The sequence below is a fragment of the Homarus americanus genome, unplaced genomic scaffold (assembly GCF_018991925.1).
Source record: "Homarus americanus isolate GMGI-L3 unplaced genomic scaffold, GMGI_Hamer_2.0 scaffold57965, whole genome shotgun sequence".
Classification (NCBI taxonomy): Eukaryota; Metazoa; Arthropoda; class Malacostraca; order Decapoda; family Nephropidae; genus Homarus; species Homarus americanus.
In genome coordinates this window covers 2,295,402-2,321,724 of record NW_024725031.1, presented here as the reverse complement: position 1 = coordinate 2,321,724, position 26,323 = coordinate 2,295,402, and the positions used below count along the sequence as shown (strand labels likewise).

Below are 26,323 nucleotides of genomic sequence, written 5' to 3'. Positions count from 1 at the left end.
CAATGTTAATCCCATGTGGCCGGCGATTACTGGATCTCCTGTCCCCATATGTAGTAGTTTAATGCCTGTATTTGGTTGTCATCTTTTGTAGTATGTACCAGAACTTATGCCCACCAGTAGTATAAGTCCCTTTAGTTGCCACAGTATACCGGATCTGCTGCGAGATATATATACTGTAGAGGCTAAAGTCCCGTTGGTTGCCACTTAACACCACCGAATATCTTGCCCCCCCCCCCCACCCAGATATAGTAATTCACTCCCGTTGGTTGCCCCGCCACAGCCTGGTGAACGACAATTATTCTCTTGTAAATAATCTTCGTTTCTCACCGCGGCTTTCGTCATTCATCACGTCATCAGTCCACGTTCATCTGGGTGGTGCGGTTGAGGAGCCCCAAGGTCACGTATTTACTGCTTCTTTACCCATTAACGTTTTTATCCCCCCCGAGCTGTAATTGTGCGGAAATATGATTATTACTTTCTGACTAAAAATTCGCTCGTGATATTAAGTTATTTTATAGTTTGTTTTATGGATTTGTACACTACTGTAGGGTAAGGATTAAAAAGTAATATATATATATTATATATATATATATATATATATATATATATATATATATATATATATATATATATATATATATATATATATATATATATATATATATATATATATATATATATATATTAGCAAACATATATTTTTGTGTAATCTAACATGAGAACTTCAGAAGATAATTCCTAATGTTTATTCATTTGTTTAGTTGTAACGACCCTCATCTCTTTTTTCCGCGCCAGATAGCAGGGCAGGCATTATACACGGAGGCCACAACAACATGCACCTCCAGACCACCATGGGCAGTGAGCTTTAACGAGGATAAATAGTTTCCGTGATTAGATTTATTGTTAATAACATCAGGTGTGACGACTGGAGATAATAAGATCAAGATACGTGAGATACCCAGGTATTACGGTACATGTTTCACCCTCACGAGTTACACACACACACACACACACACACACACACACACAGTACTGTATATTACTTATAAATAACTTTCAAAGTAGATGACAGAGCCAACCGTAACCTAAGATCACACTGCACAAAATTCTGACCGGAGCTTCGTGAAGTCATCGAGGCATCTTTCAAAAACTCAAGTGCTGTCAGAGAAACATTTTTGGTCACATGTTTCCAATGTGTTAAAACTAAGAAACATTGCAGTATCCTTGAGATGGATATCTTTATGCAAAATGAATATATATTGTGTCTGATTTATGTGTTTTGGGTATTTTGCAATTTTACTTACCGGGTGTCTCATAAAATAACTGAAATGTATGTGGGCTACAGTGACATAATGTTCAGTATTCTATGTAGTGTTGCCAGTCATGTGCTGCTGGAGGATTATAAACTGCAGACTTTATTTAAATGGTTTTGTGCTATGAATCCTTCCTTGTTGATGGGTACATGTGGAGGAATGAATGTAAACACGAAGTTGATATTTTACTTACCATGACAAACATCCAACACAAATAACTGACAAGAGTTTATAAAGGTCTAACGTCATTAAGTGATTCTATTGTTTGCTAAGAATACGTGTACAGTATTCAGTTATTCGTGAAACAGGTACCGGCCGATAAACTGTTACATCTTGTTCACTAAGTCATGAACATTTCTCATTTACCTCTTCTTTCTCGTAACTTTTTTCTCGCTTCTTGAATATTTAATCAAGTGTAAGTTTTAAAGAGTTTCGTGAGAAGTATGTAAAGATAAAACTCACTTGGGTGATTCATAAAATAGTGTACAATGTAGCCTTCCTTCGCGACATTTTTTCTGAGTTGCCAGATACCATAAGCAACTGTAACTAATGCCTTTTTGGTGGGCGTCATTCCGTTATTATTTTCTCTCTCTCTCTCTCTCTCTCTCTCTCTCTCTCTCTCTCTCTCTCTCTGTGACGCCTGCACAATATGTCTATCTCTCTTTCCACTATCTGTTTACATTAGTAATCTGGGTATCAGTTAGTCTTGAGTGGCAGCAACGGGGAAAAATTTATATTGCATTACGTCATGAGAATTTCCTGGAGAGAAGTTACTATTGTTTGCAGCGGACCTCTCCAATAGGGTTAAGTAATGAATAGTGAGACGACGCAATTCAACTTGTCATTTAATGTTGATAGATAAGACACTGATTGCGTGGGCTTTGATAAGATGTCGGGTGAGCCTGGCCAAGTGAAGGCGTCAGACCCAAGTGAAGTTGATCAATAAACGCGAAACGAAAGTGGGCTGAAACCTTTTTTTTTTCTGTGATTGTCCAGCCGGGAGTTAACCTTTCCTTTATAACATTTCTCAGCGCTTGAGTGAACACTAAATACACTGTGATAAAACTCGAGATGAAGTTTAACATTCGTCCTTAATGGCAGATAACCACCATGGACTACTTCTTAAGGAAAGCTTTAGTTTAATGGCCATAATACACAAGGAGACCGCTTATGTTGTATACACGTTCATCCTAATTGCATATGCATAAAGGGAACCTCATCGTTCACACGTTATATAGTGATGTTAAACCTTAGTACCGACTATTATTGCCTCGACTTACTCAAGACTTGTGTTCCCGGAGAGACGGCTCTGTTGACCCTCCATATGTGGCGGCTTTAAGGCTTATAAGTCCACTAGGAAGATGGAGGCTGATGGTTGTATTTGGTACAGGAGTGTTGGAGGAAGGAGAGGCCTAGTGGGTGTTGGAGAAAGGAGAGGTCTAGTGGGTGTTGGAGGAAGGAGAGGTCTAGTGGGTGTTGGAGGAAGGAGAGGTCTAGTGAGTGTTGGAGGAAGGATAGGTCTAGTGAGTGTTGGAGAAAGGAGAGGTCTAGTGGGTGTTGGAGGAAGGAGAGGTCTAGTGGGTGTTGGAGGAAGGAGAGGCCTAGTGGGTGTTGGAGGAAGGAGAGTTCTAGTGGGTGTTGGAGAAAGGAGAGGCCTAGTGGGTGTTGAGTGGGTGTTGGAGGAGGAAGGAGGGTCTAGTGGGTGTTGGAGGAAGGAGAGTCTAGTGAGTGTTGGAGGAAGGATAGGTCTAGTGTTGGAGGAAGGAGAGGAAGGAAGAGGTCTAGTGGGTGTTGGAGGAAGGAGGGCTAGTGGGTGTTGGAGGAAGGAGAGGAGGTCTAGTCTAGTGGGTGTTGGAGAAGGAGAGTCTAGTGGTGTTGGAGAAGGAGGTCTAGTGGGTGTTGGAGGAAGGAGAGGTCTAGTGGGTGTTGGAGGAAGGAGAGTCTAGTGGGTGTTGGAGGAAGGAGAGGTCTAGTGGGTGTTGGAGGAAGGAGAGGTCTAGTGGGTGTTGGAGGAAGGAGAGGTCTAGTGGGTGTTGGAGGAAGGAGAGGTCTAGTGGGTGTCTCCATTAAGGGTGATTGAGGGAGGGTGGGAGGTGTCAGTGGTCTTATTTAGGTGGATGGAAGGATTGTGTGGGAAAGGCCAATGCTTGTGTTTATTTATGGGGAGGGAGGTGGGTAATATAGAAGTCCATTCCTTTAATAGAGATGGAAGAGTAACGCAGGGGTCCTAGCCATTTATAGAGGTGGAGGAGGAGGGTAGCTCTGTGGATAACCCAGTAGTCTTATCCATTAAGGGAGATGGAGGAGGGTAACTGGTGGACGGTCGGCTGGTCGACGCTCTGAATCTGGGCTTCCTGTACTGGGTGATGTCACCGTCCTAGACTGACTCGTAGCATCAAATTGATTCTTGTCTTAGACTGACTCCTTAACAACAGACTAATTCTTTATTGCTCATGACTGATCATAGACTGCCTTCGACTGATCATAGACTGCTTTCGTGTGATCATGGACTGCCTTCGACTGATTTCCCAGATTGACTATTCTGTGTTGATGTGTGTCAATTGATTGCTTCTTCCTGCCTCTCGTCCCCCAGTTCACCTAAGTGGAGTACGTGTCCCCCGGTGAAACGGTGTACACCTTCAGGAGGGCTGTTGTTGTTGTACACCTTCAGGAGGGCTGTTGTTGTTGTACACCTTCAGGAGGGCTGTTGTTGTTGTACACCTTCAGGAGGGCTGTTGTTGTTGTACACCTTCAGGAGGGCTGCTGTTGTTGTACACCTTCAGGAGGGCTGTTGTTGTTCACCTTCAGGAGGGCTGCTGCTGTTCACCTTCAGGAGGGCTGTTGTTGTTGTACACCTTCAGGAGGGCTGTTGCTGTTGTTCACCTTCAGGAGGGCTGTTGTTGTTCACCTTCAGGAGGGCTGTTGTTGTTCACCTTCAGGAGGGCTGTTGTTGTTCTTTCAGGAGGGCTGCTGTTGTTCACCTTCAGGAGGGCTGTTGTTGGAGGGTACTGTTGTTGTTCACCTTCAGGAGGGCTGTTGTTGTTGTTCACCTTGAGGAGGGCTGTTGTTGTTGTACACCTTCAGGAGGGCTGTTGTTGTACACCTTCAGGAGGGCTGTTGTTGTTGTTCACCTTCAGGAGGGCTGTTGTTGTTCACCTTCAGGAGGGCTGTTGTTGTGGTAGGAAACTGAAGTCTGGTAGGTAAGTCATGACTGGTTGCTTGTTGGGAAGGTCAGTATCACTTATTGTTCCAGTCTATCGTACGTTTTTAGGCATTGTATTTATGTTTTTTGGTTGTTCCCTACACAAACTTTCGTGCGTCGTACAAAAGCTGCAAGTCACTTTGTAAACACATTCAAGGTTATTGAATTTGTGTATATATTTACTATATCCCAGCCCAACCTAACAGTATGTAGATTTTTTTTTAATCATATGTACGAATCAACCGTGAATCCATTGCAGGAAATGAGCTGTGTGCGAAATAACCAACAGCTATTTATATAACTTTACGGTATAAAATTTAATATATTTAAACGTCAATATAGTTACAGTCTCAGACAGCAAACTTCTTCTCTTTGCTTGGTGGTAAACTGACACTCGTAAAAGATGTCTGGAAATGAAGGTGTCAGTTGGTGTGACTTTGGTTTGTGTATATAACCTTGCTGTTTACCGTCTCCCCCCCCCCCCCCCAAATTTGGCTGGGACTGGTTTGCTTACCGTTGGTTGTGGGTCTTGGCGCCTGTTTTCACTGTGGCACTCTCTGAAACCATTTAAACTTTGACTCGGGAACAGCTGGGCCGATGGTGTTTTCATACACTCGAATCTCCATCACTTAAACCTTTGTAGTTAGGTAATTAAGTACTTAACGAAGATTAAAATATCCAATCCATTTACGTGTAATGAGTTTGTATTTTTCGAAGAATTATATCCATTGCAGTCAGGTTCATTAATTCATCCAGTTTTCGAAGCGTCATATATTTATTGCCACCATATTATTGATTGTGTTTTTTTTTCCAACCTTGAAATATTAATTTGTCAGGTTCACTGTATACGGGATTTTTTTTTATTTCCTCAATTGTTTTCCTAAACTTGGAGGAGTTTATCTCAGTTTATTGTTGCAGCCTTTAAGTCATATTTTCTTTTCATTTCATTCTTGCTTGAGTGTTTCACAGATGTGTCGAAAGAACTCAAGTTATTTGCATGTGAGATGAATCATAATGCGAACAGTCGTGTGGGTCGCTTACACATTAGGAGGTAACATGACATCTAATTAGATACGTCGCACGAACAGGCTGGAACCATCGGATAGGCAGTTAATTTTGTAGTCCATGTGAAAAAATATGCTAATTGAATTATGATGACGCAGCGCTAATAATAAATAATAATAAATATACCAATAGATACGTAACACATGAAGAATGGAAAAAAATGAATATGACAAATACTTCGATATTTTAAACTGTGTTAATTCCTCAAGTCGCTTTCCATATAATCTTAATATTTGTCATGGAATCCAAACACTCATGTCCGGAGCTCAAGGTGACGGATGAGGCTCCGGGAGGTGGGGGCTCAATACTATACTGCCAGATGTTTGATGAGTGTACTGTACAGTATATATTGTGACTCGTTTGACAAAGGTGGTCTATACAAAGAGAAAGAATTCAGCATTACGAGGAGAGGTGGAGATTAAACGTTGAGGGGAGGAGGAGGTGTACTTGGCATAATAATAAACACTAAAGAAATCCAATGGAAAAGTGCCGTTGTGGTGATGGAGGCTCCGACCTGAGTGAGATGTAAAAGTCCTTTCCTATATCCTTGATGGAGAAGTTATGTATAATCTTCACTGTAAATACAAGACATGACTTAACTCTTTACCTGGAGATCCGTCAAGTATACTTCACATACAATATATGATACGATATACCATCATATAATAACAAGTTATAGGTAGTCGATGGGTTTATCAGTTATAATCACTGTTGTTCTTTGACCCTATAAAGTCTTTGTGTTGTTAATGTCACCGTTATTATGATCACCGTTAATTCACTCTTTTAATACAGATATTAAGAGTCTTCACTGAATTTAAAATAGCCATCCACGGTCTTCTAACTGAGGTGGATGAGGCACTCGTAGGGTGGGAGGCGGGAGTGGTGGTGGTGGTATATATAGGTATTCAGAATTTCCACTATAAATCCTTGAAAAGGTCAATCGTACGTGCAAGCCCTGATAAAGAGGGAGAAAGAACGACTGAGAAGAACAGGAGATATAGTAAAACTCGTCTTTACATACACATTAAAAGGAGTAACTTGTATACATATTGAGAGGGATGTTCCGTGGTTGCTAGGATTATGGAACGATTAACTGGGATTAGGGTGGGTAGTCTTATGGCGCCTCGGTTGTTGCTAGGCTTATGACACTTTTGTTTAGGCCTCGGGCTCATCTTAATGTCTAGGAAAATAATAACCGTTGTTGCTAGGTTAATAACTGGGTTGCTAGGTTAACGAATTGGTGGGTTAATAACAACCGGACTTGCTCGGGTTATGGTTACGTTTTAATTTTTCCTCGTACTGCAGTTAAAATTTTTACGTGGCGCCGAGTAGCGACACGCTCCAGCACCCTAGCCGCCAAGAAAATCGTTAGTGTGGAGCCATATTAATTAGAAGCTTCATCCATTTACATAAACTGTGGGCGCGGCTGAAATCTGTTACAGTTCACCAATTAGTTTAGTGTGTTAGAGAGACAGCTGGTGTGGGTTACGGTTTTGTGCTCGTTTATAAGCCATTTAGTGGAGACCTGATAATTTGTTTTATTAAATGGCAGGAAAGACAGAACGCTCGAAATTAGAAACTGAAAAAAAAATATTGTTTGTTATATGTAGGAAGGTGATGATTCAAATATACTGAATATAGTAAGTGGACGATAAAAGTGATAAAATAAAAATTGGATTGAAATGGTGTGTAAAGCAATAAAATAGTACGTATAGTATTTATGTCATTGTAATAAATAAGCATATGGGATATTTTGAAAGGTTATGTTGTGTGGGCAGCGTCATGGGTCGGTTTGTTATTTTTAATGAAGTTTAACCCCCTAACAGTTTTATATTGGAAATTATTCAAATTTTTTGCTGGATTTTCTGTCCTTTTAACAAAAAATGTAATTACGTGCATTAATTGCGTTTAATGGTATTTCATGTGCAATAATGAGATCAATCATACCCATGAATTTTAAATTATAATTTTATGTAGGTTTTTACTAATCTTTTGCAAGTTATATATATTTTTAATATATATTGTGTATGAAGCCATTTTGCCATTATGTAACAGAGGCTGTGTTACTGCGCTTCAGTAGTTAAGGTCTTTAAGCGCGTTTACCAAGTTAATTACACTCGGCATCAATAATAATTAACTACTTTATTCGCAGTAAAGCAATAGACGTCAACTTATGTCCTTCAAATATCGACTTTTTCCACTAAGCAATATACCGGTTTCTTCTCCTGTTTATTTTAATTAATATATAAATGATTTAATCCAAGCTTCTTTTTCATATTATTATTATTATTATTATTATTATTATTATTATTATTATTATTATTGTTGTTGTTGTTGTTGTTGTTGTTATGATGATGTTACAGATATAAATACAAACCAATTATAAAAATGGTGTAAATTACGTGAAAACATTTGACGAGCCAGCAAGGTATTTTCGGTTCTGTATCAGCAATAACGTGATGCTTTTAAAGTCATCAGGCCGGGAGAGTTATGAAGATCCTGGTGCAGAGAACAAATTGCAGTTGAGGTGTCAAAGGTCAGCTCTCTTGGGAGTTGAGGTTAGCGTGTGGTGCGTAGGAGAGATCCATGATGAGGCGGTAGGTGGAGGAGGTGCATGTTTTAACCCACTTGCTGAAGTCGTGTCAAGAATTTGGTGTGTGGGGGCGCGTGTGTGTGTATGCGTGTGTTTGAATATATGTGTGTGTGTGTGTGTGTGTGTGTGTGTGTGTGTGTGTGTGTGTGTGTGTGTGTGAAGGACCGACAGAAGAAACAATTACTTTGTTTACAGTTGTGCCCGAGTTCATATATACGGTATTTATGTTAACTGTATCATATAACTGTAAATTAAGAAGCAGTTATGCTGGCGGTAGGTTAGAACACAGTCTATTACCATAATCCAAACGTAGCCTCCCGTGTCCAACTGTGTGGTACTTGCATATGCATCACCCAGCGGTCACCACCTGGGTCGTGACCTACCTTAATACTGAGGTCCTGTCATAGTGGACATTGTTGCTTCATCAAATTACCCATTGTATGCATAGCCGGTCATTTATTCCTGTTGAACCTTTGGATTTGTTTTAAATGTTTAACTGAATAGTCTTAGAGTCTCTTAAATTTCCACGTAGGGATTCAAAACAAGAATTGAGGAAGCCTTGGTGAGTGACTTGTTCTCTCACGGATTCTTTACTGTAAAAACCCTTCAAATAATTTGTATGTATCTTATTTTCCTCATCTTTAACTGCAGTGTTAGTACAAGGTCTTCCTTTAAAAGATTATGGCGTCATAACTTAAAGTATAAGGCAAGGAAAAATAAAAGTGGCGTCATGGTCTAAAGTATTCAGTTAATTGAGACAGTAGGCGTTGTCTTAGGGGTTCACACTGCTCCGAGGAGGTAAGAAGTGGGGTTTCCTCGTCCCCACCTCCAAGTCTTTTGATGTTGGTTAGGTTAAGGTTTATTCTGGTGCACGTAACAAGTCGACAGTACAACCAACACTCTACTATCTTTTCTCCTTCAGTAGCACGTAAGTTAATTAAAACAACAACAATACTAATATTACTGGTATTAATGATGCACATTCTAATGATACCTTACCGGCAATAATAAAATACACTTATAATACCTATAACAAGAATTTGATTAGTTATATTTCTTTGTACAGTACGGAAATAAACGGAGGAAATTGGAGTAACACAAGAACATAGTTTTACAGATAAGACGTATGACATTGGCCAAATTGAAGTATGTTGTAAATCGAGTGAGTTTAGTTTCGACCTGAGTCATCGTGAGGCAGGAACAGAACGAATGAGGTGTATGATCCCTGAGATAATGTGTGGAGTGGCCGCGACAATGAGTGTTCAGCCATGACAGAGGTGTGGGGGAGAGGAGGCCGTGTTACTAGGGGTCAGCCATAACACCTAGTCGATTTCCCTACAACCTGAACCCCTTACGTAGAAAACAATTGTCATTATTCAAAGTAATGAGACACGAATTTTCTTATATTTTTATTTCCATTAATTGAGGTTTTTATTCTTTATATATATATATATATATATATATATATATATATATATATATATATGTGTGGATAATGCAAGCCTATAAAAAATCAATACCCAGATAATAATAGCTTTAATTAATGTAAATATAATGAAGTGTTAGAAAGATCAAGTTTTATTACTGCGATTTATGACTTTTTCTGTATAAGGGAATTTTGTTGTGGGGGGTTCGGCTACTAAGACGTTACACTTATGACCCCTTCTTTAACTTAAATAATGTGTAACAGTAAAATGTGTATGTCATTGTTGTTATTTTTGTGAAATTTATTATGAATGGTTTGAGATATATTTCAAAATTAATTTATAAGGAAAATTATCATTATCGTAGTACTTTTCACCGTAAGCGAGATGAAGTGTGTTTGTATATGCGTGCAGATGATCATGTGTGTGCGTGGTCTAACTCGTCACCCTGGGTCTATCATGAACTGGTTGTTTACATCATTCAGATAGTCGAATAACGAGACAGTCAGGTTGAAAAAGCAAAACGAGATTTAAAAGACCAATTTACTTACCGTGCATCAAGAAGTGACAACAAAAAGCCTGGAACGTGAGATAGTTGTCAGCGTACTAGATACAAGATAAGGATTTAACTAACACCGGAAGATTTAACTGGAAACTTAAAAGGTTATAAATATCCAGGTGTGAACGGTACCTCGGGCCGTTTCTTCACCTTAGGTTTGAAGGGTAACGAGTGATAGGTTATTGTAGAGCTGGACACACACACACACACACGTCTGACGGGTGACATTACAGTATCATGTTTACCGGGTGATATATGTTACCTTGTGTTCTTCATATACCTGTGGAGGCCTGGGATATGTTTCTTAATATATTTGGATGTTCATTCGACCGTGGCATAATGTTGATAACTATATTTACAGTGCGCCTATAGGGTATAGTATATGATGGCCGCAGAGGTAACGTTATGTTTGTGGGTAAAGAATGTAAACTGGTTAGTGTATAAAACGTGGACAAAGCCTTCACGATTCGTTGCGTTTTTGGCATTTATTGTATGAAGAGGTAAGTGATCGATATAGTGTTTATGCTAATGGTGCCAGAATGTTATAAATCTCAGCCACAGAAGACAACTTGCCTCCTAGGTTTAGGAAAATTAATCTGTCATAAATGTGTGTCATTTGTGGAAAGTAATTACTGTCATTACGTGTGGCCTTTATGGTGTGACCTATTCACTAACAATACAAGTGACGTGTTTGTGGTGTTTGATACTTCTGTAGCTATTTAACCAATAGTATTAGAGGAGCTGTGTTGTGGTGAAGCTTGACTACAGCCATCTCACCATGTCGATAATCATATTCTGACTGGACCAGGACAGTGCAAAGAAAATCAGTTATTGATGCATATATTTATAATTTATGAAGAACATTACGAATTTATGTGTGTGTGTGTGTGTGTGTGTGTGTTGAAGGGGGGGGGGTATTTTACAGGTGCGTGTCTACTCTTGTAGTCCGTGTGTGTGTGTATGATGTCATGATAATTCAGTGACTCAGTCAGTGTATCAAGATAGACCAACACCGCAGATTGAAAACATTGTCTAAAGCAACAATGACGTCAGCTTAGATACACACAACAGTAACTTTTAAGTTTACAGTGGATGATTCTCTGCAAGTTAGCAAAGTCCCTGTTTCATACTCTCTCACACACCACGAAATTAAGATTATTTATTTTATAAATTAAATGTGATTTAAATGGATTTATTGTTGTTATCAGATAGGATATCAGTGGAATTCGTATGATTGATAATACTGTGAGGTATTGTGTGGGATTAAATGTGTGAGGCATGACTAACTATTGGGTAATGATGTTCAGCCACCGGTACTCAGTGTTGCCTGTAGTATTTATTAAAGAACATTACTTAGCTATTTCTTCTATTCATTTATTAGTAAAAACTGTATTTTGTATTGGTGTCGTAGAGGTTTTATGTAATGTATGATTTTTGGATGTTAGTCCAGTGCCAACGTGTCCTGACCTGACTTAAAATGTTTATCGTGCATTTAGGATTTTTTTATGTAGCTTAATGCAGCGAAGAACCTGTTCTTCATCTGCATTTTTATCATGCAGTGGTCACAGTTGTTAAGCAAACATGGCCTAAGAGGATAGACATTCGTATGTGGCAAGACTGAGCGCTCAGGCTGTTGGTACTTGACTCGTGTACACAACGTTAAGTTCACCACACCCTTGAAATTACAATAGTCATGGCCAAGGCCAGAAATTTACCTCATAGCCTCTCCCAACACTGCCTTTCGTGATCACCAGTGTGTGTTTTAGTCTACTAGTACACCCCGTGCCCAGTGCTGCTGAACCTAGGATGCTCCTCACTCGTAGTGGGGTAGCCTGTCGTAGTGGGCAGGTGGATGGTATCCTTTTAAAAATGTTGATAGTTGCGGTAGGGATATAAGTTGATGGATAGTTAACCTTAAGTTTTTAGTTTTGTTGTGTGTATATTTATGTGGTCATTAACATTTATTGTTGCCTCCGTGTAATATTTCTGGCATCAGACCGCACACTCCTGTTAATTTAAACATACGAAAGAGTTTGTGTTTTGTGCACAATGGATCAACTCGTTCAACAATGGGGCAACTCTGCTGCCAGATGATAGCTTAAGGTTGTGTATTGTTTGTTCGCTTAAAAGTTGTTTGTTGTCTGTTTTAGAAAGTAAGCTACGGGACAGATGTTCGACACTGGGCCTTTGAAACACCTGTAAACATTAACAAGAACTCGGTCAACACAGCCAAAGTACTAATGTACCCAGTCATTCACCTTCCCCTTCTCCACCCCTTACATGACACAGCCACCACCACCACACTTGACCTGCGCGCGCACTTGTGTTGGTGAGCCGCTGCGGTTACATGTAAGATCCGGAGAGATAGGCGCGTATTGTTGGCTTCACAAGGACTTAATGCCAGCTCGTTTCAAGTAGACATCTGGTATGATAGCCAAATGTCATGCAGCTGACACGTGTGTTGCAACCCTGCCTGGGCGAGGTGCCTGGCAAGTCATGTTCTATCTTAAGTACCTTATGACAGTCGCAGGTGTGCTGTGGCGAAGGATCACAAGCCCAGTACCTGTGAAGGTGTTATAGCCAGGTGTGACGAGCTTGATCCGTAGCAGCCAGCTGTGTTGTAAGCATATAGCGCACACCAGTCAACAGTAGCAGGTGTGTTGTGACCATGACCCACACACCAGCCAACGGTAGCAGGTGTGTTGTGACCATGACCCACACACCAGTCAACAGTAGCAGGTGTGTTGTGACCATGACCCACACACCAGTCAACAGTAGCAGGTGTGTTGTGACCATGACCCACACACCAGCCAACAGTAGCAGGTGTGTTGTGACCATGACCCACACACCAGTCAACAGTAGCAGGTGTGTTGTGACCATGACCCACACACCAGTCAACAGTAGCAGGTGTGTTGTGACCATGACCCACACACCAGCCAACAGTAACAGGTGTGTTGTGACCATGACCCACACTTCACACACCTGCAGCCACAGCCTACAGGTGATGGCAGGGTTGGTAGTACAGTATAGCGAGTCCTGGGCGGCGAGCTTGACCACACATACCCAGCAAGACCACCATTACTATAGATTTTTTTTTTTTTTGCAGGATCAAGTTTTTATGCACAATAGTCGACTTTCTCACTGATGGAAGAGGTTTCGTGTGTGTGAGTGGTAGTCTCGGAGCATCGTCTCAACCCCTGATGTTTACTAGGGTATCATATTACCATAATTTTCGGTGACTTTTTATTACAGATGAATGGACGCTAAAACGATCTGTTGTTTGTGTGCTCGACCTCACCAGCGAATAGTATTTATGGAACCCGTGTTAAATTTAGTTTGGGTAAATGTTCTTCCTTTACAAGAATGAGTTAAATTGTCCTCAAACACACCAGTCTGGATATTGATGTATACTGTGATAATGGTAATTAGTGACTCGGTTAACAAAAACTACCCAGGCCTCTATACACCCCCGCTAGTCTCGTACCCAGCACTGTTTAACTTGCTTCAGAACTCCTCACTTGTAAACATAAAGTGTTGTGATAAAACCATGTGCGTCAACATATCGGTGTTGTCATATTGGCCCTACGCTTAATAAGGCTTCATCACACTGGGCATCTGTTCCTGAGCCAGTGTAAATGCCTCCACTTTTCTCACGATAACCGGAGTTTAAGGTTACATCCAGTGAGGAAGTAATGTCAGGCTCAGGAACTTGTTTATCGATTTGTCGTGGAATCCCGATTCTCATAATTTGTCAATAGAATTTTAAGTAAACGTCTTCATCACTTTCGAGATTAAAGGATTCTAACATACTGAAGGTTTGTGCAAGTCATAGTGAGTTGTCAAAATAAATTAACGGGAATGTTCATTGGTTATCGAGCAGTTCTTTTAAGTTATTTGACGTTCTTGTTTATTCATTTTGTTTTTACTTGTGCTCCTTGTGGTTGTAAACTTACCTTCAGACAGTTAGAGAACAAGCTCGAATGGTGTTGAGGTGAGGCGGGGTGTGTGTTGCTCCACTCAATGCACAATGACTGTAGTAAAGCAATTTTATAGTGCCTAATAATGCCATACCTTAAGGCTGTAAAAACGATAAGCTTAAATATTTTCTGATATATTTACAGTCCTAGTGATGCTAAACATAGCTCCACGTCCTGTAATGATAACACAATTACTACTCTGCTTACAGTACCTTCCGGAAACAAAATCTCAACACCACTGAAATATAGAGATTGTTATTATATTTAACTTTCAGGAGTTAAGGAATACCCTCATAAACAGCTGCTCCAGGGCTCAATGATATTTGTTATTAATTCACAGTTTATTGCAAAGCATGGAGTATTGATGGGTATAACTTCGATATCCTTCCTATTTTGTGTAATTACCACATGATAATAAAAAATAATCAACACTGATATCGGTATTAGTTATTTAAAATTCGTGTGTGTGTGTGGTGCTGGGTGGTTTGGTCAGATATTTTTATCTCCCCGCTTAAACGAGTCCAGATTCTGAAGGGTCCGTGCAGCGAAATATTCCTCGAAACTGAAGATATAAAACTTAATCGGATTGAAAGCTAAAGCCTCCAAATTTGGTTCTAATATATAGAGAAAATACAGTCGGACTACCTAAATTATGGACGTTTATTTAGAATCAGTTTGTAAACAAAATTAACGTGTTAAATCTTTAACATTGATTCTGTACATTTTTGTCTCTTAAGTTGTGACAGAATTTATTGGCTTGCTATAATAAACACCAGAATTCATTAAGCAGTTCAGAAGTTCCTAATGTTGCAGAATTAGGCGGTGATAACTCTTAGGTGTGAGAGTTTGGGGCCACTAAAGCAGGCTGGTAAACAAACAAAGGTGGTCAATATAGCGTCTGGAGTGCTCGTGATGTAACCAGAGATCCCAATTTGTGGAGCAATAGACTCTAGTTCCTATCTCATACCTTTCTTGATGTATAGGTTATGTATACAGGTCAGAGCGTACTGAAACATGGATCTCTAGTCTTAGGTCACAGAGAAGACGAGAGAGACTTACATAACGTTACCTAATCCTGACTAACCAAGGCTCCAATCAACGCTCCAATTCAGCCTAGTGTATCCTCGTCTCACCCGGCACACAGGGAAAGGTTCTAATCTTGTTGTTGTTAATGGAATCCTGTGTGTGTGAATCTCCCTCGTTTCACCGACGCACAATAGGATCCAGTCTGGCTGCTGCTTATATATATATATATATATATATATATATATATATATATATATATATATATATATATATATATATATATATATATATATAATTTATTTTGTATTGTGAATGTTGTTCATTTTTCACTACGACTGAGAAGACGCTTTTGTCAGGTGTGTCGATTCTTGGGTTTGTGACAAGCTCAAGTGATCACTAAATTGGACATCCAGACAATGAAAGCTGTGCTCATTGTAAATCTTCGCGTGATGACAGAAAATATCCCTAACACTGGCATTATTATTATTATTATTATTATTATTATTATTATTTTTTATTATTATTATTTAATTTTTTAAGTACACCGAGCAGTGAACCTTATGCTTACCTCTACTAGTTTAGAGCCTGTTTACTGGTTGAAGAAGCTTCTTGCACAGATTATTTTTATAGATACAACTGCGTAACAGGTTTATCCGGAACATGGTGCCAGAGACTCGACCTCGGTTTTAAGGGTTGGTTTAAGCTTATCGTCGAGTCTGGTGGACGATACGGATGTGGATGATGCGATCGTAAATTTAGTGAGGGAATGTTTTTTCCTCTAACCAAATGCTGACTTATACTGTCTCTTAACTCCTCAATCCAAAGCAGATGTTATATTTTTATGAATAAGCATTAAAATAATTGATAAACAAAAATTGAATAATAATGATAATAATATAAAATGTTTATCTTTGATATAACCAAGGTGCTTGAAGATCTCAGTGGTTGAAAAACCAAAATACATAACGGGAATGACGTGACAACTCACAACCAATAACATTTGTCAATTTGTCAACGTAATAAATCATGTCTTTCGAGGGTTTTCTTAAATATCATAACCATTTGATTGCAACATACAGTATATATGAACGCAGTGTGTTGTTCTATTCTATAATGTTCGCTCCTCTTGAGTTTCTTCCCACAATCAACATCTTAACTGACGTGAAGACTGAAAAGAAAGGTAACAATACGCTTATTATATTTCTAGTGCTTGGTTCACAGTAGTTCACAGAAATGGAAGAAACTTCTGTATATTGCCGTAAAAAGTCTTAATATATCCCATAATCTTGTATTATTGTCCATAAGATGTAAGTACAAGGTACCGGTAATCCTTTGAAATCCGGTTTAACTCAGATATTCATGTTAGGTGAGTCTTCTGCTTGTTGTATCAAAGGTCAAGAGAGGGTCCCTCGTGGAGCTCCCAGGCGGTGTTGAGTGTCAGAGAAACAGCTTCAGTATCAGCCCCGGTTTGTTTACATAACAACTCCCCCTGCGTGTCCAGCTCGTCTGACTTCGAGAAAAGATGGTTCACTGATAACCACTTGGCTTCCCGTCTGAGTGTCTTCTGTAACGGCTAGGAAGGGCAACTTTGGAATCAGACACATAAGTAGTATTAATTGTATTAGCTGTTTGTTCGAAACATATTCGAAGTTTTGTAGCTTTGGAGTATTTCTGTTTCGTAGTGCTTTGACAATTAGATTTTTATATCGTAAACTTATTTCAAATTCTAGTCTAGACAAAAAAATGGGAAATGCGATACATCTCTTCGGGGATCACACTGACCTTCGTGGGTTGTGGCTTCTGTAGACTGTAACCTGTCAATGGCAACGGAAGATGATGGCAATACACTGCTTTACAGATAATGATATCTCGACGTGTACCGTAGTATTCGGTCTGATCTCTGCCTCATTTAAACCTCACATATTATTTATGTCAGTGATTGTACCCTGAACCCAGCCTGGTTATTTAAAGTCTTATATCTGACATGACTGATGATACTTTCACATGTTTTATTTAGCCTATATTATGATGTTTCTGTCCGTGTTTTTTTGTTTTTTTTGGTGGGGGGTAAAACAATCCTCATTTTTGTTTTTCTACTGTGACAAACGATTTGAAGTCACTATAATATTTTTTGTTGAGATAAACACGTTCAGACAGCCAGAGCGAATTCATAAAACGATCATCAGATTTTTTTTTTTTGTAATATAATGCCCGGGTTTTTTTTAGTGTGAAACGTTTCTTATAACTGGTTACAGCTGTGTCGATGAAGTACAAGACTTAACGTACGCCTTATCGACGATGGAGCATTAATGGCGTCCCTGAGTTAAAGGTTTGCCTGTTACCTCGACATATGCCCTCAAGTCCTGATTTCTTGACATGTAACCTAAGCTAACCTCACTGATTACGAGGTTCAGGCACGTAAACATTCTTTTCATTCATGGCAAAATCGTCTTGTCTTGTCGCTAATTCGTGGTATTTGGCTTTAGTTATGAAAAATAATTATATTTAAAGTCAAGTAAAGTCGCTTATAAAGAGAACTAGTCGCTCTTATATATGCAAAGTAGGCTTATGTGTATAAAAGTGTATTCGGGGCTGTATTAGTCACTTGTACAGAAGAAAAGTATGTGTGTAAAATGTACTAAGCACTGTATTAGGTGCCAATTAGTAAGAAAAGTGTGTGTGTGTGTGTGTGTGTGTGAAGCACTGAAATAGTCGCCACCACGTAAAAAAAAAGTTACACATGGCGAATTCTGAATAGACGTCAACATAACACGGAAAAAGACGGCAAGGCTTAGTGGCCTGTCTGTTGATGGTCGTAATGAAGCAGATAAACAACGTCCTGAAGGGGGAAGCCATGAATAATGATGTGTCGTGTGATATACCACGCTACTGTAGAGATATAATGCCTCTACTGTAGAGATATCATGCTGTTACTGTAGAGATATCATGGCGCTACTGTAGAGATATCATGCCGCTACTGTAGATGTCATGCCGCTACCGTAGATATATCATGCCGCTACCGTAGATATATCATGTTGCTACCGTAGATGCTATATCTTGCCGCTACCGTAGATATATCATGCTGCTACCGTAGATATATCATGTTGCTACCGTAGGTATATCATGTTGCTACCGTAGATACTATATCTTGCCGCTACCGTAGATATATCATGCTGCTACCGTATATATATATATATATATATATATATATATATATATATATATATATATATATATATATATATATATATATATATATATATATATATATATATATATATATATATATATATATATATATATCATGAAGGGAAGTTGGATGTAAAATTAATAATAGGTACAGTTGCTTTACGTGAGGGCGTGTCACTCCCAGCTATAGCTTAACTCAGCCGCGCCATTGATCAGGTTAAGAGGTTAAAAATACCCTCTCCCATCGCCAGAATTCTTTGCGACTTCTATCATCCGCTATCTCATTCCTTTTTTATTTCCCAACTTTTACTCTTTTTCCCTTGCACTTCCCTGAGTTATTTTACTCTTCCATATCCGTTCTTTTGTATCTTAACTCTCCTTCCCTGTTGGTCATATCTTTATTTTTCCTCATCTTTCTTCCTCCTCTTCTTATTATCTGTTGGTTCTTATGCCCTATAGTGACTATACCTTCACAGTCCTCCCCTTATCGTGCCCCTCACTACCGCCTGCCTCACCCTCGTTTCGTTTATTTCGGGTCTGGTGGGTAACACGCGGGCGGCCCGTAGGTAAATACCCAGAGCTTACGTCATCGTAGGTGTTCCCCACTCCCCGTATTGTGTGTGTAAGTCCGCCTCGAGCTCCCCTTCGTCACCTGTTTATGGTTGAGTGCACACTACAAAACCTTTAACCCTGTCGAATATTTTTATCCCACCGCAGCGAGTTTTGTGTGTGTGTGTGTGTGTGTGTACGCTCGGTGGTGTAGTGCGTGTTGATTTCTGTTCTGATTTACCCATTAAAACATAATTGTGATATATAATGGACGCGTCGCACGCCTGTCGGACTTATTTATTTCCTCTTCACTTTTTTTTGTTGAGTTAGTTAGTTAGTTAGTTAGTTAGTTAGTTAGTTAGTTAGTTTTGGTCTACTGAAAACACGCTACCTTTTTTAGATAATTCCAAAAGCAGAAAGATAAAACTGCATTGAGGTTTATAATTAGGACGTTTAATTAATTTAGTGTTACTGACAAACCAAAGTAAATTGTATAGCTAAACGCATTATTAACATACACTACTATGTTATTTGAAGTATTTTTCGTTTGTTCAAGTTGTTTATGTAACCTGTATATCTCTGTTGAATTCGTAGATGTTTGAGATGCATGCAGTAGATACGGTATGAAAAATGGTCAATGTTAAAATTATACCTTGAATACGACCACTAAACATTTTCCAGACTACGTAAGCCTACCAACTAAATCTAAAAAAAAATAATTCGTGAATTATATTCGGTTCTGTAAGGTATAAGTTATGTTGTTTAACGACGAATGGCTTAGAAATCCTGTTCATGTTATTCTCCCACCATTGCCCGCCTCCCTATTTATTAATTTATTGTTATTATTGTTGCCTTAGTTTCGGTGTATTGTTATATTATTTTAGTTTATTTTTATTGTGATTTAATTATCTTCATTCTCGTATTTAATTGACTTTCTAATCCGCTTTATGTTTACGTATAATTTATCCTACTCCTGCCTCGCTTTGAAGGAGAGATTCCCTCAGTTAATTAATTAATGTTCATATCTTCAGATAATTAATGCTGTGCTGTGGTGGATAATTGGACCGTTATATATAGCCCATTTGGTCTATTAACCCCGGTTTGGGATTGATATTGCTGTATTACAGGCGTTTATGTTTTCAATAATTAAAACTCGTTGATTGTATTATTGTACTCTTTTTCCTGTTATGTTCAAGTGTTCATTCAGGTTATCGTTCAACTTCTATTGTACAGTACTGGGATTTATTCCTTTATCATTTTATTGCATCTCGTGTGCCAAAAGAAAAAAAATTATAATATCAAAATCGTCAAGTGAAGCACGTGATGGTGTCATTGTTCAGATGGCAGACGAAACAAAACCATTGTAAGGGCGACGATTCCTACTCACACTGCCCACCCTTATCTTACTTACTTACGTTCACTGGTTACCACATAACCTCAGTTCCTTTTGGTAGCATGGCGAGGGCCGGCACGTGGGTATAGTAATTCTGTTATCAAGTCACTTGGACGGAAATAAAGGTGAAAAACTGTGGGGGAAAAATGAACACTCCTAAAATACTCAAAGAACAGGTTTATTAATATGAAACACAAAGGGAAAAAGATATCATTAACATACCACTCCAAGGTGCAACTCCGGCTTACTCATCTGCAATTACTCAGATCCTGTGCTCTTACTACACACAACCTTACTGATGTTACATTACAGTACATAGTTACATGACAACTCCTGGCTTCTCTCAACTGCCAGTCCCAAGTGGGTACTTACTTTACCCACATTACTGGTGATACATTTCATTGCATACATGACCAACTGACATATGGTTCCTTCGGTACTCAGCATGTTATTACTGAAACCAACTCATACATGGGTCCACTACCCAACATGGGATAATTATTTCCAATTAATTATCCCCAAACATATACATCAAACACTGTGGGCCATAAATGCCAGGAATGCGTCCCAGGATAGGACACGGGCTCACGACCGTTGCTGTGATCGGTGGAAGCCAGACACATGGCGAGTCTGGGGTCTAGCTCCACGAGGCAGTGAACAGATTAATCATGTCGAATCAGCACCATCGCTCATATATTGATCACTGCTGACTATCCACCGGCTCCGAGCGACCGGTGGGTGTTCAATTAAGCCTTCCCCTGTACCTGTAGACAAGTTGGAGAGGACGCGTCACAGGACGACTCTCTACTCGGCAGTGGTTCATATAGCCCTGAGTTGCCAGTGATCGCTACTCATGCAATGACAAAAATCACAGACAAACCAACTGTCACTCATTTAAGGATCACCCTCAGTTGACAAAGTCTGGCGAATTACTTGAGTTGATTTACATAAACTAATTCAAGATTGAACTTGCCAGGAAAAAAGTGGAAATAAAACGTATTGACAACTGTGTTCGAAAGCGGGACTTAGTGGGAGGGATCATGAGTATAAGCGTCGATGGGGAAAAACACGTCTTCTTAGGAATAGCAAACCAGCTATCCATTATCATGTTTTGCGGTTGTGGAGTATAATAAGAATCAGGTTCTAAAACAGACTAGCAGTCAACGTGACCATGACACCATTGATTTTTTTTTACTTCCAGTATTCCAATATAATTTAGGCATGGCTTTTATGAATTTGCATATTTTAATGTTATTTTTGTCTGTCAGCATATATGTGGGTGTGAATTTGCTGTGTCTTTTTGTTCATAATTTTACAATGTATTCATTATTCAGGCCAGTGTAACTAATTTATAAGACAACTATGTTACAGAATCAGTGTTATAAAATTTATATTTGCAATTAATGTATATTTCAGTTCAGGAATATTTTGTCTCCCTCTAAGAGTGTTTATATGTATGTAAATTAATTGAAAAAAAAAAAGTTCCATTCTCAAAAATTCCTTTTAAATTTATGTAAAACCATTGACGCCCAGAGCTTTAATCACTCTCTCCTGTCGACTCTTAAAAAAAAAAAAACAGTCACGGACATCGCACTACAGTGGTTGATGGGGAGGTGTGGTGGTAAAGTTAACTAATTGCAATAATATAAGTTAATTTTACTGCAATACAAAATTATCTTACAATAGTGGAATTAGTTAATTTTACCGCTACACCTCTCCGCCAACCACTGGTAGTGTGGGTGTCCATGACTTTTAAACTGTTGTAAACGCGACGACTCCCGGCAACAGTGTTTATTAAAGCTCCAGGCATAATCATCATCTAATCATTCGGGGGTTCTCTTGATGCCTGAAAGGAAGGCAAGTAAAAATTTAGTTTAGCTTTGTTGAGATATTTACTGAAATGTTGGTTTATATTAACAAAATGCAAATCTGGTGGGGGAGCAAAGTAAAAACTACAGCAGTGTGGAAATCATAAATATGAGTAACTTGACTATTGGCTGTTCTCAGGTTTTGGTATGAGAAGGTTTTTCTAGACATTTTTCGTTGTGTTTTAGTCAAAGCTGACCTTCATTTCTTGTGCAAATTAGCCAATCAGTGGTGAAGAGGATAAAAGTAACAGACAGCTAATTTGCAAAAAAATGGAGGTCAGATTTGAGTAAAACACACCAAAAAACACAAAAGAAAACCTATTCTCACATTTAAGGAACCAACCTAACCTAACCTACAAGGGGGAGGGGGGGGGGAGGGAAGGAGGAGACAACTGACTCAAAGTGAGGAGTAAAACCTCAGGTAAACATGTTGGGAACCTGCGGACAGCCAATGGACGAATATTAACCAATTTACTTTTTGAATACTGCATTAGTTTATTGGCGAGATTGATTTTACTTTTCATAAATGGTTTTCATATCCATTTTTTATTTGTTTACTCTCCCAGAAGGGTTCTCATGGTGGGGACTGGTTACAGCCCCAGTCAACAGAGCCTTAACAGTGGGGTGCCCTAAAACATGAGTACAGTACAGTATCTCCAGGTTCAGGGCTGTGTTGATACTTTGCATGCTATCTGTACACATTTATCCTATCTGTGCATTTACTGTCTAATTTGGATGCACAGGCTTCCATGAAAAATAAGTTGGACTGCAGATGAGCCTCATATCACTTATGCTCAGGATATTTTGCCATGACCGGCTAAGTTCCTACCACTTTACTTTTATCCTCTTTGCCACTGATCGGCTCGTAAGCCGCTTGGGCGATCGGTCACGTCTCTGATTAGTTTTCCTTTTCATTTATCCTCTTCACCAAAAGATCGGCTCGCTAGCTGCCAGGGCGATCGGTCACGTCTCTGTCACGCACTGTTGGCAAATACTGGGCATGCACCAGCTCCTGAATGTACCCGAACCCGCTCCAATGTAGGTCAAGTCTTGTCTTGAAAGAGCTCGCACTCGGTGCCATCACAACACTCTGGCAGATTGTTCCAAGAGTTTACAACCCTCATTCCGAAAAAGTTTGCCCTCACAGTTTTCTGGACTTGCGGCTTCTTCAATCTTGAGCTGTGACCCCTTGTGGGGCGAGCGTCCGCCAGCTCCAAGTAAGGACACTCGACTGAGTAGTGCCCCCTGAGATGCTTATACACCTGTACTAGGTCACCCCTTGCCCGTCTGTAATATAAGCTAGGCAAGTTCAGGAACTCCAATCTCTCAGGGTAGCTGAGGTGCCGAAGGGCAGGCACCAATCTGGTGGCCCTCCTTTCAACATTTTCAACCAACTGACAGTCCCTAGCATATCTCGGGGACCAGACGGGGTGACAGTACTCCAGATGGAGAAGCACTTCACTCTTGAAGATCGTTATGAGGGACGGACCGTCTAGATATCTGAACGACCTTCTTATAAGACCCAATAATTTATTTGCCTGGTTTACCTTCTTCTCGCAATGGCCCGAGAACTTCAGCTCATTGTCAACATACACACCTAGGTCCTTCTCACATTCAGTCTCAACTAGTGTAGTTTCTTCATCCCGTTGGGACATATGATACGCCTCCTTACCGTTGGTACGCCCCAGGTGCATCCTCTTACACTTCGTGACATTGAATCTCAGCAGCCATTTCTTCGACCAATCCTGGAGCCCACAGAGGTCCTTCTGCAGCTCTTCACAGTCAGCTTGGTTCTTAATTTCCCGAAATAACTTAGCGTCATCGACAAACTTTTGTATGGAGGAGTGTACAACGTCAGGCATGTCATTTATGAAACAAACAAACAACAACAGCGGGCCCAATACACTGCCCTGTGGTACCCCACTTGTGACAGGTACGGATGACGATTTCGTGCCATTAATCACCACACACTGCTTGCGGTCATGTAGAAAGTCTTCTATCCATGCAAGGACATTTCCCCTAATTCCGTACCCTTCCAGTTTGATTTTCAGCCTTTCATGGGGTACACTGTCCAAAGCCTTGGCAAAATCTAGGTAAATATTGTCGATATTACCACCCGTTTCCAGAATATGGATCCAAATATCCAATACCTTGAGCATTTGTGTTAAGCAGGAGCGCCCCGGCATAAAACTGTGTTGGCAATCCTTTATAAGATTGTTTCGTATTAGATGTTCCATTGCGGCTTCTCTGATAATACTCTCAAGTACCTTACATATTATGCTGGTCAGGCTCACTGGTCTATAGTTGTTCGTGGAGTGCCGATCGCCCTTCTTGAAGATAGGACTCGCATAAGCCACTTTCCATTCACTGGGGACCATTTGTTCATCCAGGCATTTACAAAACAGGATCTTCAGGGGCTCTGCAAGCTCGTTGCACAACTCTCTTAGCACTCTAGGATGCACCATGTCAGGGCCGGGACTCTTATGGACCCTTAGCCTGGACAGTTTATTTCTAATACCCTTTTCTGTGAACACAATGTGGGTCAGTGCTGTGTCGAACCGTCCGTCCTCAAACGCAGGAAGGTTAGTTGCATCCTCTCATGTGAACACCGAGGAAAAAAAGCTGTTCAATGCCTCAGCTTTATCCTGGTCAGAATCTGCATAACTACCATCCACAAGCCTCAGGTCTGATACTCCTACTTGCGTTTTCAATTTCGACTTTGCATAGCGGTAAAACGCCTTTGGGTTTGACTTGACCTTGCTTGCAACCAGCCTCTGGAACTCCTTTTCAGCCCTTCTACACTCTGTCTTTGCTTGGCTTCTGGCTCTTGCATACATCCTCCTATTTTACTGTGAGTGCGCTCTGATTGGTGAACAATGCAAGAACCCACACGTGACTGTTCTGTAGATTGAAAAAAAAAAACGGTGTTAGGTTAGGAACCAGGCTACGTTTTCTACCTGAAAAAAATAAAACCTAGGTTGAGCGACCAGCAGCAAAAAGCTTGCAAAATGCTGGCGGTGCATTTCACTGCTACACAACGATTGACTCAAGGCGAAATAAATGCCAAATGCCGCTAGAGTCGTGGTCAAGTATAGCTCTCACATTGTTCACCGGTAATGGACAATTAGCCAATCAGAGCTCACTCATGGTAAAATGGCGTTGGTAGGAACTTAGCTGGTCATGTTAAAATATCCACCGCTTATCAATTTAAGTTGGGTTATTGTGAAGCTAGATTGAGATATGAGGCAGGCAGAATACTAAAGGAGCTCTAGACCCAGTGAAACCCAGTGTTAGTTTTATCCATGGAGTAGTTTACTGTACTGTACTGTCCCCTGCATGTAGGGTCATAAACTTAGGGATTCACCAGTGTTAAGGTCTAAGTGTTGGGACATTATAGCCAAGGTAAAGAGCTTTAGTAATAAGAATTGTAGCCGCCACCTTCTTGTTGTCATTCCCAAAATAATGTACTTCAAGTTTTCTCTGTAAATATGTGTGATATTCCTGAAAGATAGTTTTCTTTTGTGATTTTAAAGACAAAATGTTTTTGGCATTTCTGAAAGACAATTTTTTTTTATGCAGTATTATAACAACAGGATATTATTGATAAATGTTAAGAACTATTATCTTGGTAACTTAAACTGAAGGACAATGTTTTCATAAAAAAAAAGCCTGAGATAGTTGTGCTAGTAAACAAACATGAAGTTAGATAAACTTGGTGGACAAAGTTTTCTTAACAGGTAAACCTGAATCTTTAGAAGATATTGTGTTATGAAAACTCATCTTTAAGACTTGTTATTAGAACCAAACGTGTCCTTTATTATAGTGACATCTGATTTTAACATCATTACACATTTGCAGGGAAAACACTGTGTGAGGCTTGCGGAAAGAAGTGCTCTGGTGAAGTGCTACGAGTCCAAGAGAAGTACTTCCACATCAACTGCTTCAAGTGCCACAGTAAGTGCCAGTGATGAGATATGAACCACATTTTCTTTTTTCTGGAAAACTAATTTGTTTTCGTATCAAAGAAGTGCAGTACAGTACTGTTGTTATTACATTTGTTTTATTATATTCCAATCAGGAATAAAATGTGAGGGCAAATGGGAGTTTTAGGAAATTATCAAATTTTCTTCATGACTGTTGTGAAATTTAACTATAATTTTTTTTT

General features: G+C 39.6%; 1 protein-coding gene across 1 annotated transcript in view; it reads left to right on the top strand.

The window, feature by feature from the left end:
- LOC121864691 (actin-binding LIM protein 3-like) overlaps positions 1 to 26,323 on the top strand; it is a 149,822-nt gene that overhangs the window by 26,197 nt on the left and 97,302 nt on the right. Inside the window, exon 3 of the mRNA XM_042363848.1 lies at positions 26,017 to 26,112. Within this exon, the coding sequence (XP_042219782.1) occupies positions 26,017 to 26,112 (96 nt within the window). The remainder of the gene's footprint in view (positions 1 to 26,016; positions 26,113 to 26,323) is intronic.